Raw genomic sequence first — 17,093 nt, 5'->3', positions numbered from 1 at the left:
GTACTCGAATCCTCTCGCTATAAATGCCAGCATACCATTCGCCTTTTTCACCGCCTGCTGTACCTGCATGCCCACTTTCAATGACTGGTGTATAATGACACCCAGGTCTCGTTGCACCTCCCCTTTTCCTAATCGGCCACCATTCAGATAATAATCTGTTTTCCTATTTTTGCCACCAAAGTGGATAACTTCACATTTATCCACATTAAATTGCATCTGCCATGAATTTGCCCATTCACCCAACCTATCCAAGTCACTCTGCATCCTCTTAGCATCCTCCTCACCGCTAACACTGCCGCCCAGCTTCGTGTCATCGGCAAACTTGGAGATGCTGCATTTAATTCCCTCGTCTAAGTCATTAATATATATTGTAAACAACTGGGGTCCCAGCACTGAGCCTTGCGGTACCCCACTAGTCACCGCCTGCCATTCTGAAAAGGTCCAGTTTATTCCCACTCTTTGCTTCCTGTCTGCTAACCAATTCTCCATCCACATCAATACCTTACCCCCAATACCGTGTGCTTTAAGTTTGCACACTAATCTCCTGTGTGGGACCTTGTCAAAAGCCTTTTGAAAATCCAAATATACCACATCCACTGGTTCTCCCCTATCCACTCTACTAGTTACATCCTCAAAAAATTCTACGAGATGCGTCAGACATGATTTTCCTTTCACAAATCCATGCTGACTTTGTCCGATGATTTCACCGCTTTCCAAATGTGCTGTTATCACATCTTTGATAACTGACTCCAGCAGTTTCCCCACCACCGACGTTAGGCTAACAGGTCTATAATTCCCCGGTTTCTCTCTCCCTCCTTTTTTAAAAAGTGGGGTTACATTAGCCACCCTCCAATCCTCAGGAACTAGTCCAGAATCTAACGAGTTTTGAAAAATTATCACTAATGCATCCACTATTTCTTGGGCTACTTCCTTAAGCACTCTAGGATGCAGACCATCTGGCCCTGGGGATTTATCTGCCTTCAATCCCTTCAATTTACCTAACACCACTTCCCTACTAACAAGTATTTCGCTCAGTTCCTCCACCTCACTGGACCCTCTGTCCCCTACTATTTCTGGAAGATTATTTATGTCCTCCTTAGTGAAGACAGAACCAAAGTAATTATTCAATTGGTCTGCCATGTCCTTGCTCCCCATAATCAATTCACCTGTTTCCGTCTGTAGGGGACCTACATTTGTCTTTACCAGTCTTTTCCTTTTTACATATCTATAAAAGCTTTTACAGTCAGTTTTTATGTTCCCTGCCAGTTTTCTCTCATAATCTTTTTTCCCCTTCCTAATTAAGCCCTTTGTCCTCCTCTGCTGAACTCTGAATTTCTCCCAGTCCTCAGGTGAGCCACTTTCTCTGGCTAATTTGTATGCTTCTTCTTTGGAATTGATACTATCCCTAATTTCTCTTGTCAGCCACGGGTGCACTACCTTCCTTGATTTATTCTTTTGCCAAACTGGGATGAACAATTGTTGTAGTTCATCCATGCAACCTTTAAATGCTTGCCATTGCATATCCACCGTCAATCCTTTAAGTGTCATTTGCCAGACTATCTTAGCTAATTCACATCTCATACCTTCAAAGTTACCCCTCTTTAAGTTCAGAACCTTTGTTTCTGAATTAACTATGTCACTCTCCATCTCAATGAAGAATTCCACCATATTATGGTCACTGTTACCCAAGGGGCCTCTCACAACAAGATTGCTAATTAACCCTTCCTCATTGCTCAAAACCCAGTCCAGAATAGCCTGCTCTCTAGTTGGTTCCTCGACATGTTGGTTCAAAAAACCATCTCGCATACATTCCAAGAAATCCTCTTCCTCAGCACCTTTACCAATTTGGTTCACCCAATCTACATGTAGATTGAAGTCACCCATTATAACTGCTGTTCCTTTATTGCACACATTTCTAATTTCCTGTTTAATACCATCTCCGACCTCACTACTACTGTTAGGTGGCCTGTACACAACTCCCACCAGCGTCTTCTGCCCCTTAGTGTTACGCAGCTCTACCCATATCGATTCCACATCTTCCCGGCTTATGTCCTTCCTTTCTATTGCGTTAATCTCTTCTTTAACCAGCAACGCCACCCCACCTTCCCTTCCTTCATGTCTATCCCTCCTGAATATTGAATATCCCTGAACGTTGAGCTCCCATCCTTGGTCACCCTGGGGCCATGTCTCTGTGATCCCAACTATATCATAATCATTAATAACAATCTGCACTTTCAATTCATCCACCTTATTACGAATGCTTCTTGCATTGACACACAAAGACTTCAGGCGCTCTTTTACAACTCTCTTAGCCCTTATACAATTATGTTGAAAAGTGGCCCTTTTTGATGCTTGCCCTGGATTTGTCAGCCTGCCACTTTTACTCTTCTCCTTAGTACTTTTTGCTTCTACCCTCACTTTACACCCCTCTGTCTCTCTGCACTGGTTCCCATCCCCCCGTTGTGAACTAACCTCCTCACGCCATTCAGATGAAACCACAGCACCCAGAGGAAACCCATGTGGTCAGAGGGGAAACATCAAGTATATACCCTGGAGGAGAAGGCTGGAGCTCTGAGGCAGAAGCTCTGCCAACTGGGCAAGTGTTACACACATCTATAAGAATGTTTAGCCAGATGACTGTGGGTAGTGGAGATGCTCTGGCTGACTTGAAGGAAGGTGAGGGGCCCTACAATTAGATAAGGTGTATCATCCATAGTGAAGATGAACCAACTGCGACAAGGAAATCATTAGTGATAATAGTTTCAGAGTTGCCATGTATGTAAATAGGAGAGACTAGACAAAGGCATCTGAAACAATGGGTTTATCAGGACAGCCTTGCCTATGGATAGAGTCAGAGAATCATGGGGAAGAAATAGAAGTGGGTGCAGGGTCGGTCTTTGTTGGAGGCTGTTTGGGGTAGGTGGGGGTAAGGTCACTGAGGAAATAAGGTCAGCTGTTGTCTAGGAGACAACAGTCTGATGTTCAGTCCCGGGGTCACGGCGCACTGGTAGGAAGGAGGAGGTACATCGCACAGTTCCAGTTGTCTCTCTAACTGTTGAGACTCCTCTGCAGAGAACCCTCTCCTAGGTGGCACCAAAATCAATTGCATCACCCAGACAACCTTTATTCCCACTCTATCATAAATTATGACTCTTTTGTTCTCTCTGCGGCCCTCCAGCATAGAAGATGCTTGTTTCCTCACTTTTCCAGTTCTAGTGAAAGGTCAATGACCTGAAACATTAAGTACGTTTCTCATCAGCTGCTACCTGACCTGTTGAGTGTTCTCAGCATTTTCAAATTTCAAATTCCCAATTCCCAACTTCAGCAGAATTTTTCCTGAGCATTTGATGAAAAGGCATGGTTGCTTAGTGTTATTGTCGAGCATCACTACCCTGAGGTGGTTGAAGGAAAGTTAAAAGGGCCAGAAGACATTGTGGGCTGAAGGGCCTGTACTGTGCTGTACTGTTCTGTGTTCTGAGTTCAGGCTCCACAGAGACAAGTCAAGGAACAATTCAATAAATCTATCACTGACAATTTGAATTGTTAAAAAGACCTGTCTGGATGTATGTATCTCCAGTTTTGCTATATTGTGGCTGAACCTTAGGGGTTAAGTTGGATAACTTGTTCCTAACCTGAGAATGAAATACTGCAGATGCTGGAATTCTGAAGCTCTCAGCAGATCTGGTAGTGTTGATAAAAAGATGACAGTAATCCAATCTGTTCCTCTGTCTGATCTGTTGAGCACTTCCTAATGTCTTATGTTACTTTTCTGATGTCACAGATTTTCTGACCTACAAACTGAAAATAAATGTAAGCAATAATTGTTTAGTTTGCACCTTGACTAGTCCATGAACCAGTTCTCCAACCTGGTACAAGTATTTAGATTTTAGTGGGGACAACTTTGCATATGTTGTTTGTTAATTCTACTATCGAGTGACTATAATTCACCTCCCCATTCCCACACAAACAATTCTGTTTTTGGTCTCCTCCACTGCCAGGGTGAAGCTAAACACAAACTAAAAGAACAGCACCCCATATTCTCCCTGGGTAGTGTACAACCCAATGGCATGAACGCTGAATTCATCATTTTCAAATAAACTGCTTCCCTTCTGTCCCTTTCCTCCTTTTGATCTACTCAGTTCCTTGACACTCAATCCAGACCCCATCATCCTGGTTCTTTCCCCTCCTCCAAACACTCTATCTGCCCATTTCCCACACACTCCTCCCCCACTGGGTCCCTCCCTACCTCCTTTATTTGGTTCCACGTCCTCTCCTAACAAACTCCAGCAGGCCTTTGTTGCATCCACCCTCCAGCCTTTGTTGTTATTTTCACCCATTCCTCCTGCATCTGTTTATCATCCCCATTTCCTACTCACTTAGATCCATCTACCACCTGCCAGCTCTTACTGCACCCCTTCTCCTCATCTCTTTTATACCGGTTATCTCCCTTCTACCTTTTAGACCAGATGAAGGGTCACAAACCGAAACGTCATCTGTCCATCTTTCTCCACAGGTGCTACTGAGTTCCTCCAGCATTTGCTTGTTTATCTACAGATCCATCCAATTTTACAAAACAACTAAGGGGCTTTCTGGTGAAGAAGCAGTGATCTGGAGCGCTCTACTTCCTTCACTAAATTGTAATTGGAATTGATTTATTATTGTCACATATAATGCTACAGCACAGAATGAATATCTGTCTGTCCAAGTAGACCAAACCCTTTAAGTCCCATTCCCCAACTCTTCCCTGTGGGCCTACAATTTATTTTCTCTTTAGTGTTCATCCAATTATCTATTGAAGCCCACAATGGATTCTGCTTCCACCACCATCACAAACCGTGGATGGCAGACCTTCTCTGCTCCCTGCATCACTTAATCTTTTCCTCACTTTCTTCTGTTTGTTTTTTACAATCAAGGTACAGATTTTAAGGAAAGTGAAAGATCTGAAGAAGATTCATGAAAAAGTCAAGAAGGACACAGATCGCATTTCTCTGACATTAAAGGATGTTGAGGTACAGAGAAACTGATAAACATCTTCCCACAAGTTAGCAAACCATCGTTATTCTTTACAGCCAATGCCAAAGGCCTCTCAGCCACACACAACAACCTTTGGAGACAAATAAGCATTTGCCATTTCCTGCTACAGTTACCTGGAGAATGGAATATAAGGCAGTTCCATTAAAAGGCATCAACCATGTGGGAGCATCGGAGCAAGAACAAATCTAGGGCTCCTTCTGCAGCACAGACAATGACATCATAAACATCACTATTGCTCATTACCTTAAACAAACAAGAGTAGATTAAGAACGCTTTTTAAAATTGAGCTTTGGGTAAATGGGTGGAAAACCTTCCAAAATCTTTCAAAATTACAACTCTTCCTTTTAACATTTAGTTATTAAAATCAATGGTTTTAATCCCAATTAACAGATTCATCTCCACTATTGGTCTTAGCCAGTCACTGTTTGTCAAAATATTGTCTATTATTTATCACCTCCCATCCTTCAGAAACTCCATCAAACACTCCACCCCCAACTCTTCTGGACACTCTCACTCCAACTCCATCAGACCCTCCACCCAAACTACATCACACTTTTACTCCCTAGTTCCAACAGACCAACCCTCTCCAATTCCATCAGATCGCCCCTCCCCAAATCCATCAGATCCACCCTCCCCAACTCCATCAGACCCTCCCTCCTCAACTCCATGAAACCCTCCCTCCCCAATTCCATTAGACCCTCCTTCAACTCCATCAGAACCTCCCTTCCCTCCTCCCACAACATCAGAGTCTCCCTCAACTCCACCAGACCTTCCCTCTCCAACTCCATTTGACCCTCATTTTGTTCTGATACCATCACATCTCCTGCCATTGTTTCCCTGATATTTTCAGGAAGCCTTAATATTGGGAATTTTGCATTCATTGTTCTAACCATCTCAGCTTCGAATAATGCTTCTCATTAAATGATTTGAACTGGTTTGTTTTGTGCAGCATATTGTCGTAAAAACCAAAGCATCCGTTGAGGAGAAGTACAACAAGATTAGGGAACTACTGGAAAATGACATGAGAACTACAATGTGCCTGATTGAAGCTGAAGCGTTGTCAATGGAAACCCTGATTACAGTACAGCATGTGGACAAGGAGGCATATAAGGATGCAATTACTTCAATAATGGAACGAGTAAATGAAATGAATACAAACACAGACTCTGAAAATGTACAGACACTACAGGTAAATATATCTATTACTTAAATCAGAACTCAGTTCTTGGTTGCATGTGTATGTCCTGAAACAGACTTGAAGCTGTTTCAGGAAGGTTTATATTAAGGAACAAAACACATTGTAGTTCATAGCACTGCACTAATAGAGCAAAGTTCCTGCCATATTAACCCGCATTACAAACATAGAATAGTACAGGAAAATATTGATAAAAAATAATACATATAATAACAGAGAGAAGGCCATTCATCCCATTGGGTCAATGCTAGCTCAGTTCACCAACCCCATTAGTCCTGCTCACAGTTTTCTTATTTTCCTGGTATTTCTGCAACTTATTCTCTCTCACACCTTCTCATCAACTCTCTCTTGATTCTTTTTTTTGTCAATTACCTACACTAACGGGTAATTTACCAGTCTCAATGGTGGGCAGAGCAGGCTTAAAGAGCAAATAGCTACTTCTGTTTCTTTCTTATGTTTTTCATTATAGATTCCAATCTTTTCCTTAAAAATAGGAGAATGAAACCTCTATGCCTTATTCCATCAAGAATCCCCAGAGCAGGGACAGCATGGGTTAGAATAAAAATCTCTCTGCACTGCCCCTCCCCCCAACTCAGAGATCGACATTATCAGATCATTCCGTTTGGTTTATTTATTTAGAGTTGCAGAACTGAAACAGGCCCTTCCAGCCCAACGAACCCCTGCCGTTCAATTACACCCATGTGACCAATTAACCTACGTACCCATATGTCTTTGGAACTGGAGCACCTGCAGAAACCCACACGGTTATGGGGAGAACGTACAAACTCCTTACAGACAGTGGCAAGAATTGAACCCAGGTTGCTGGTGCAGTAAAGCATTGCGCTACTGCCCCATGTACTATTTATCATGTATATTCTGCTGACAGTCTAAACATTTTTTTTTGTATTTTAGGAATTCATGAGTTGGAAGACACGGTAAGAATTGTTCCTTGGGGAATTCTTTCTAAGTTTAAACTTGGTGATTCTGAGATATCACCCATCACAGAAATGTTCTAGTTTATTCTGCTTTCAATTTGTATTAAATTAATGGGTGTCTGATCTGAAAAACAAACTTGATACAAATGAAGTACATTTGACGAAGGAACCAAAGTAGTATTTGGCAATGGATGAATTGTGGGGAAGATAGAGGATAGGTAAAGTGAGCCTAATAGGAAGAACAGACAGGACTTGATTAATGGACACAAAGTGACTTGATGAGCTAAAGTCACAAACACGAAAAAAATCTACTGATGCTGGAAATCCAAAGCAACATACACAAAATGCTGAAGGAACTCACTAGGCCAGACAATCAATTGTTATCTCTTTTCCATAGATGCTGTCTGGCCTGCTGAGTTCTTCCAGCACTTTGTGTATGTTGCTGATGGGCTGAAGTGCATTGATTTCAATGCAAGGAGTATTATAGGTAAGGAAGGTGAACTTAGAGCCTGAAATACGATGCTGTGGCCATTACAGAAACTTGATTGACAGAAGGGCAAGATTTTCAGGGTTTGGATTTTTCAGATGTGATGGAATGGGATGTAAAAGAGGTGGGGATTGGCACGACTAACCGTGGAGAATGTATTTACAGAGGTCATCCTGGAGGGCTCATCCAGTAAGGCCATGTATAGATAGAGCTGAGGAATGAGAAAGATGTCATCACCATAATTGGTTATACTATAATGTTTCCAACATCCAGTGGGAGATAGGAGAACAAATATGCAGACAGATCATGGAAAGGTGCAAAGACAACAGGATTGTTGTAGCACGTGATTTTAATTTCCTCAATATTGACTCCCTAAGTGCAAACAGGATAGAATTTGTTAGGAGCATCCAGAAGGACTTCTTAAAACAGTATTTAGATAGTCCAATTAGGAAAGGGACTGTACAGCCACTGGGTATTGGAAAATCAACTTGGACAATTGATTGGAGTTCAATGGGGAGTACTTTGGAAACAGTGATCATTACTCTGTAAATTTAGGATAGTTATGGATAAGGATAAGTCTGGACCCCAAAAGCTAATGCTAAACTGGGGAAAGCTAATTGCTACACAAGATTATACAGGAGTTGAGGAATACAGATGAGAACGTCTCTTGGGTAAATTCAGATCTGACATATGGGAGTCTTTGCCATATCAAAATTTGATACTTGGGTCAATGTTGGGTGGTGTATCCAGTTTTATTCCTTCTCTATTTAAACTATTACTAGCTAGAGTGCAAACCCATAATAGCACATTTTATGAACATATTTCTCTCTTTATAATTCAATTTAGACTTGAAACTTTTGAAGATTTACAATTGTCATTTGGTAAAGAATTACCAGTAGAGAACAGACGATTGAAATCACTGGAACGTTCTGTTGATGAGCTGTACCAGTCGGTGAAAAAGCTGCTTCCACGGATGTGGGAATGTAAGTGAGAGGATTGTTCAAAGATGAGACAATATGTCACCTATACTCACCTGAGTTTAGAAGAATGAGACATCATCATATGAAAGGGTATAAACACTTATGGGGATTGCAGGATATTTTCAGCGGTAATGTTTTTCTGCTTGAACTGTCTAGAACCAGAGGTTTACAGTCTCAAGTTAAGGACAGAAACACATTTTTTTCTTTTCCCCAGAAAGCAGTGAATCAGAATCAAAATTAGGTTTATTACTAATGACGTGAAATTTGTTGTTTTGTGGCAGCAGTACAGTGCATAGACATAAAATTACAAATAGATCACAGAAATAAACAGTGCAAAGAATGGAATAATGCGGTAATGTTTATGGATTCATACTCCGTTCAGAAATCTGACAATAGAGCGGAAGAAGCAGGTTCAGAATTCTTGAATCTAGGGATATGCTCCAATACTACTTCTCCAATGGTAGTAGTGTGAAGAGGGCATGTCCAAGGTGGTTCAAGTCCTTAATGCTGCCTTCTCGAGGCATGGTCTCTTGAGGATATCCTTGATGGTGGGGAGGGTTGTGCTCATTATGGAGCCGGCCAAGTCTATAACTCTTTGCACCACTTTGTGATCCTGTACATTGAAGCCTCTGTACCGTGCCATGATGCAACCAGTCAGTATGCTCTCCGCTGTACATCTTTAGAACTTGTAAGAGTCTTTGGTGTCATACTGAATCTTGGCAGACTTCTATCAATGTAGAGCTGCTGCTGTGCCTTCTTTGTGATTGCATGAATTTGTGGTGCAACAGGAGAGCACAAGAACTTGAAGCTGCTCACTGCAGTGTATTAGGTATTTGGAGAGGTTGGACAGACTTGAATTCTATACTCTGGAGTGTCAGAGGCTGAGGGCAGAAGTTTATAACACTATAGGAGACAATGATATGGTATAAATTTAGTGTCTTTCTCGCAGGGTGGAAAGGTCAAATACATATGTCAAGGACATAGATTTAAGGTGAGGAGGGACAGTTTAAAGTTGTGTGGGGCATGTTTGTTTTTTACACAGAGTGCTGGGGATAGTGGAAAGTGGAGACAGACTTAATAGAAGTATTTAAGAGGCATTTAGAGAGGCAAATGAGCATGCAAGGAATGGAGAGAAAAGACCATGTGCAGGTTGATGAGTTAAAATTGGCTTCATGGTTGGCACTGACATGGTGGGCTGAAGAGCCTGTCCCTGTGCTGTATTTCTCTCTCCTTCTTTATTGGAAGGTGGAACTACTGCAAGGAATCAAAAGATTCTTTTGCTTCTATTTCTTAAATTCCTAAGATCAAGACCATAACACCGTTAGAAACAGGAGCAGAATTGGGCCACTTGGCCCATTCAGCCTACTCTGCCATTTCATCATTGCAGATTCATTTTCCCTCTCAACCCTATCCTCCTGCCTTCTCCCCTTAACCTTTCACACTCTGACTAATCAAGAACCTATCGATTTCTGCCTTAAGTACACCAAATGACCTTGCCTCTGCAGCCACATGTGGCAAAGAACTCTACAGATTCACCAACCTCTGGCTAAAGAAATTCCCCCTCATCACAGTTCTAACTGGACATCCCTACATTCTGAGGCTGTGCCTAGACACCCCACCTGTAGGAAACATCCTCTCCACATCCATTCTATCCAGCCCTCTCAATGAGATCCCCCATTTTTCTAAATTCCAGTGAGTACAGTCCAAGAGCCATCAAACGCTTCTCATATGATAACCCTTTTATTCCTAGAATCATTCTCTTGAACCTCTTCTGAACCCACTTCAATGTCAGCACATTCGTTCTTAGATAAGGTGCCCAAAACAACTCACAATACTTCTAGTGAAGCCTCACCAATGCCTCAGCATTACGTCATTGCTTTTATAGTATAGTCCTCTCGAAGTGAATACTAACATTGCATTTGCCTTCCTCACCACCAACTCAAGCTACAAGACAACCTGTAGGGAATCTTGCAGAATGACTCCCTTTGCACCTCGGATTTTTGAATTTTCTGCCTGTTTAGAAAGTAGTATATGCTTTTGTTCCTTCTACCAAAGTACATAACTATACAGTACTGACACTGTATTCCATCTGCCACTTCTTTGCCCATACTTCTACTTTGCCAAAGTCCTTCTGCAGTCTCCCTGCTTCCTCAACACTACCTGCCTCTCCACCTATCTTCATATTGTCTGCTAACCCAGCCACAAAGCCATCAATTCCATCATTCAAGTTATTTATATATAATGTAAAATGTAGCTGTTCCAAAGCAGACCCCTGCGCAACACCACTAGTCACTGCCAGCCAATCAGAAAAGACTCCCTTTATTCACACACTCTGCTTCCAGCCAATCAGCTAATCCTTCATCCATGCTGGTATCTTTCCTGTGATACCTTAGGCTCTTATCTTGTTAAGCAGCCTTATGTTTTGCACCTTGTCAAAGGCCTTCTGAAAATCCAAGTACACAACATCCATCAACTCTCCTTTGTCTCTCCTGCTTGTTATTTCCTCAAAGAATTCCAACAGATTTGACTTTGACCTATTTTATCATGTGCCTCCAAGTAACCTGAGACCTCATCCTTAACAATTTACTCCAACATCATCCTAACCACTGAGGTCAGGCTAACTGACCTATAATTTTCTTTCTTCTGACTCCCTGCCTTCTTGAACAGTGGAGTGGCATTTATAATTTTCTAGTCTTCTGGAACCATGCTAGAATCAGGTGTGTACACCATCTCATCCAGGTGACTTATCCACCTTCAGACGTTTCAGCTTCCCAAGCACTGCCTCCCTAATAATAGTAATAGCAACTGCACTCACTTTTGCCCCAACACTCTTGAACTTCTGACATGCTGCTAGTGTCTTCCACAGTGAAGATGGATGCAAAATACTTATTTAGTTCATCTGCCATTTCCTCGTCCTACGTCCTGCCTTTAGAATACTACTTCATATTTGGAATGTATCTAACCTGTGCATTCTGAATTGCTCCCAGAAACTCCAGCTATTGCTGTACTGACATAATCTATGCTAGTGTCCATTTCCAATCAACTTTGGCCAGCTCCTCTCTCCTGTCTCTGTAATTCCCTTTACTCCACCCGTAATACTGATACATTTGATTTTAGCTTCTCCCGCTCAAGAGTTCCTTTACCTAAAGCTCCTTAATCAAACCCAGTTCATTACATAAAATCCAATCCAGAATAGCCTTTCCCTTAGTGGGCTTAACCACAAGCTACTCCAAAAAGCTATCTCATAGGCAGTCTATAAATCTCTCTCTTGGGATCCAGCACTAACCTGATTTTTCCAATTTATCTGCATATTGAAATCCCCCATAACTATCATAACATTGCCCTTTTAACATGCGTTTTCTACCTTCTATTGTAATTTGTAGCCCACATCTTGGCTACTGTTCAGAGGCCTGTACTGTATATAACTCCCATAAGGGTCTTTTTACCCTTTCAGTTTCTTAGCTCTACCCACAAGGATTCTACGATCCTACATCATCTCTCTCTGAGGACTTGATTTCATTTTTTACCAATATAACCACCCACCCACTTCGCCTACCTGCCTGTCCTTTCAATACAATGTGTACCCTTAGATATTAAGCTTCCAAATATGATCTTCTTTCTGTCACAACCCAGTGGTGTCCAATCTACCAATCTCTAACTGCGCTACAAGATCATCTACCTTATTCCGTATACTATGTGCATTCAAATATAACATCTTCAGTCCTATATTTGTCTCCCTCTTTGATTTTGTCCCCCTGTTACACTGCAACTCATCCCACTGACTGTAAGTTTGTCTAATGATTTTCCTGTCCTTCCTGACAGTCTAACTGCACATTGCATCTACTTGTATAACAACTTCCCCATCTTCAGTCCTATCAATCTGGTTCCCATTCCCCTGCCAATTTAGTTTAAACCCTCCCCAACAGCTCTAGGAAATCTGTTTGCAAGGAAATCTGTTTGCAACCCCTCAGGTTCAGATATAACTCATCCCTTTTAAAAGGATCATACCTTCCCCAGAAGAGATAACAATAATCCAGAAATTTGAAGTCCTGCCCCAGTTCCTCAGCCATGGATTCATCTGCCAAATCATCTCACCCTCTCTGATGCGTGGCACAGGCAGCAATCCAGATCTTACTACACTGGGGATCCTGCGTTTCAGCTTTCTACCCAGCTCACTAAATTCTCTCCATGACCTCCTCTTTGTTGCTACCTATTGTCATTGGTGCCAATTCATACCAAGACTTCTAGCTGCTTACCCTCCCCTTTTAGAATACCATGCACCCAATCCGACACACCCCTGATCCTGCCACCTGGGAGGCAACAGACCATCTGGGTGTCTCGTTCACATCCAAGGACTCTTGTGTCTACTCCTCTAACTATGGAGTCCCTATCACTACTGCAGACCTCTTCTTCCCACTTCCCTTCTGAGCCACAGCATCAGATTCAGTGCAGAGACTTGGTTTCTGCAGCTCCCTACAGTAGGTCACCCTCTCAACATTATCCAGAGACACATACTTTTTATTGAGGGGAATGGCCACAGGGGTAAATCATCAAGAATGGTATGAGGTTGAATCAAGATTCATTCCTAATTACTTCAGACTTTTAGATATTGTCTGTTGTATCGTGAGTAATCAGCTTTAAGTTTTAGTGAAATAAAATAATGTTTTTTATTTTACAGTTATAAGGAATATTACCCTCGATGAAAATACAGCACACAGAAACCTCATTATATCAAGAGATCTGACGTCAGTGCAGTACTCTACTTCACCCATTAATATCCACGAAAGTTCCATACGTTTTGAAAACTCTTTCAGTGTTCTAGCAAATGAGAGCTTCTCGTCAGGCAAGCATTATTGGGAGGTGAATACAAAGAACAAGAATGAGTGGAACATTGGTGTTACATATTCCTCCATCCCCAGGAAAGGCAAAGAATCTACTCTCGGCAAGAACAAGTATTCATGGTCCATTCGGATGGTTGACAAAGAATGTTATGCATTCCATGGTGATGAGTGCATTTTGCTTGATCTGAGCAGTGCAGACCAAAACTGTGAACGCTTGGGAATATTTTTAGATTATGAAGAAGGGCGCTTGTCTTTCTACAATATTCACCGAGGCAACCATCTTCACTCCTTTAAAACGAAGTTCCGGAAACCAGTATTTCCTGCATTTAGTCCTGTTTTAGCCAAAAATTCAAAAGATAGTGAACCAATTGTATTGTGTCATTCAGGCATCAAAATCAAGGAAATTACCAACACAGGCGGTATAGAATGCTGAGTGATCGTCAATTTGACTTTGGAGTTACTTGGAAAGTAGTTTGCATCGTATTCTAAAGCTTAGTTTACTTTGACTATGAGTACTTGATAAATGCATCAGTAGAATTGTACTTTTTATTTATAACCAACTACTATTTCTCTAGTTATTTCCCATGGTGACATTTCCCCAGACTAAATGTAACAAATTGTCATATTTGTCCTTTCTTGTTTATTTCCAAGTTCATAAAGGGGATTCAAAATATTGATATTGAATAGTAGATGACAAAGTTTTGATTTTGATTATACAATTTCCAAAGCAAAAAATTCCTTTTGTGCAATCCCTTCATAAGTTACATATTTATAGCTGCCTTTATTTTTTGTCATAAGTAGTGTTGTTATTGAATTACAAAACAATTAATTCATTTATTCTTATTGTGTCTCTCTTAGAGAGAGATTCTAAGGCAAAAAGTAATAATGTGGTAGTGGGTGAGAATTAGACAATATACACATGGCACATTGGGTTAAATTCTGATCTTTCAGTGTTGTTAACGTGAAATAAAATTAACTTGAAAGTCACAAAGTGCCTAACACAAAGGAGACATCAGATGTAACCAGAAGATCTTCAAGGACATATGTAAAAGAATGCAAATAAATTATGATTGAAAGTAGAAGATCAGTTTGTGTACATCTAGAGTAGATCAGTTAACTTAGTTTTTCAAGTTTCCTTTTTTAAAAGTTGGCATCATTCAATGTTGTCAAGTAATACATTGCAAGTCAATGAATACAATTTGATGGAATATTGTTGTGATTATTTTTTGTTTCTGGTTGCATCATGTTCTGAAATAAATGTATAATATTTTCAAATGAGGGAATAGTATATATTTAACAATGTAGCACTTTATATGTCACTTGATTCAAATTTATCAAAGGCTTGATGGCTCAGGGAATTGGTTCTACATATTTTCCTGCACATGATGTTCCATGTGTCTAGGCACTGGGAAGTTGCATTTGATGTCAGAAGACACACCGTGTTTTGTGCCTCTACACACCAAGATGAATCATAATTGAGGACTGAGGTCAGTTATAACATTATTCAATAGACCCCAGTCATAGAATCATATAGCAGATATGGTATACTGCATTTCATCCATGCCAACTGTGTTAACGAGCAAGGTAGTCCCAGCTGCCCATATTTGGTCTGTAGCCTTCTAATATTCTCCTAATCATATACTTATTTAAATAGCTTTTAAAATAATACTGTAGGTTTTTGCAAATAAATCAATGTGAGGCATTTTATATTTAAGAAATACCATAACAACTCATTTATTGTACTCCAAAAACTGAACACAAAGCACAGTAACTGAACTTCATGTAATTATGTCATGTTAGATCAACCTCTCAAAGTGAACCCCAACTCAATGTCAGTGGTTGTGAATTTAAAAACGTTTCTACTAATTACATTATCCATCACAGACCCTTCCCCCACCCCAGAATTCACAAAAACCAACAACGTGGGCCAGTCCAGAGCTTGGATGAGCCTCCTGGCATGGGTCCTATGTTCCATGGGTGGAGGGACAGCAGGTGCCTTTAGCTCATCCTGAGGTGAGTTGACACACTCATAGTCAGGTTGTGATGGCAGGGGCATGGTAGCTGAGTCCTCCAAGTACTAGTGGGCCAGTTTAAGGCCATCCACCAAAATACATTCAGGTTTACCCTTCTTGTCTATGATAAGTCTTTTCTCTGCATTCCAAAATATGGAACGGGCCATCATAAGGGGGCCTAAGGGGATGTTGTTGTGCATCATAGCAGATGAAGACAAACGAGGCAGAATGCAGGTCAAGAGGAACCCAAGAATGGTGTATGCCAAGTTGGGAGGTAGGTATTGGTGCTAAGAAATTGAATTTTCTGAGGAGGGTAGAATGCTGTTGAGAGGTTGATCAGGCATTCGTGGCATCAGGAATAAAATTACCTGGCACTAGTAATGGCTGCCTGTATATCAACTCAGCTGCAGGTCCTCTTTTGGAGCAGCTCAGAGTCCCAGCAGGAGCCATGGGAGACGATCTTGCCAACACTCATCTGTCAGGGAAGCCTTCAGCTCAGCCTTTAAGTAGCCATGAAACCACTCACATAGACCATTGGACTGCAGGTGATACGCCATGATGTGATGTAGCCTAACGTCAAGGTCATGGGCCATTGCAGCCCAGAGGTCTGATATGTGTGGCTAGGCATAGCTCAAATACCATCTATCAATTTGCTGACAATACAACCATTGTTGGTAGAATCTCAGGTGGTGACGAGAGGACGGACAGGAGTGAGATATGCTGACTAGTGGAGTGGTGCCACAGCAACAACCTGGCACTCAACATCAGTAAGACAAAAGAGCTGATTCTAGACTTCTGCAGGCAAGCCAATTCTGAATCCACCTGGCCAAACATCGCTGGATCCCATGACTTCTGACTTTCTGAATGATCCTACAGTATAGAACCTTGTCGAATGCCTTACTAAAACCAATATAGATCACATCCACTGTACTACCCTCATTTATATGCCTGGTCACCTCCTCAAAGAACTCTATCAGGCTTGTTAGACACGATCTGCCCTTCACAAAGCCATGCTGACTGTGCCTGATCAGACATGATTCTCTAAATGCCCATAGATCCTATCTCTAAGGATCTTTTCCAACAGCTTTCACACCACAGACGTAAGGCTCACTGGTCTATAATTACCTGGACTATCCCTACTACCTTTTTTGAACAAGGGGACAACATTCACCTCCCTCCAATCCTCCAGTACCATTCCCATGGACAACGAGGACATAAAGATCCTAGCCAGAGGCTCTGCAATCTCTTTCCTCGCCTCGTGGAGCAGCCTGGGGAATATTCCGTCAGGCCCCGGGGACTTAACCATCCTAACGTCTTTTAAAAACTCTAGCACCTCCTCTCTCTTAATATCAACATGCTCCAGAATATCAACCTCACTCATATTGTCCTCACTGAAAATCAAGTTCCCTCTCATTGGTGAATACCGAAGAGAAGTATTCATTGAGGACCTCGCTCACTTCCACAGCCTCCAGGCACATCTTCCCATCTTTATCTCTAATTGGTCCTACCTTCACTCCTGTCATCTTTTTGTTCTTCACATAATTGAAGAATGCCTTGGGGTTTTCCTTTACCCTTCTCACCAAGGCCTTCTCATGCCCCCTTCTTGCTC

General features: G+C 41.6%; 1 protein-coding gene across 1 annotated transcript in view; it reads left to right on the top strand.

Moving 5' to 3' along the window:
• Positions 1–14,526, top strand: part of LOC134342670 (zinc-binding protein A33-like) — a 37,857-nt gene extending 23,331 nt beyond the window's left edge. The window contains exons 2-6 of the mRNA XM_063041073.1: positions 4,914–5,009; positions 5,984–6,223; positions 7,142–7,164; positions 8,498–8,634; positions 13,310–14,526. Of these exons, the coding sequence (XP_062897143.1) occupies positions 4,914–5,009; positions 5,984–6,223; positions 7,142–7,164; positions 8,498–8,634; positions 13,310–13,905 (1,092 nt within the window). The 3' untranslated portion in view covers positions 13,906–14,526. The remainder of the gene's footprint in view (positions 1–4,913; positions 5,010–5,983; positions 6,224–7,141; positions 7,165–8,497; positions 8,635–13,309) is intronic.
• The last annotated feature ends 2,567 nt before the right edge of the window (positions 14,527–17,093 follow it).

The sequence above is a fragment of the Mobula hypostoma genome, chromosome 1 (assembly GCF_963921235.1).
Source record: "Mobula hypostoma chromosome 1, sMobHyp1.1, whole genome shotgun sequence".
NCBI lineage: Eukaryota > Metazoa > Chordata > Chondrichthyes > Myliobatiformes > Myliobatidae > Mobula > Mobula hypostoma.
This window is presented reverse-complemented; position numbering and strand designations above follow the sequence as displayed.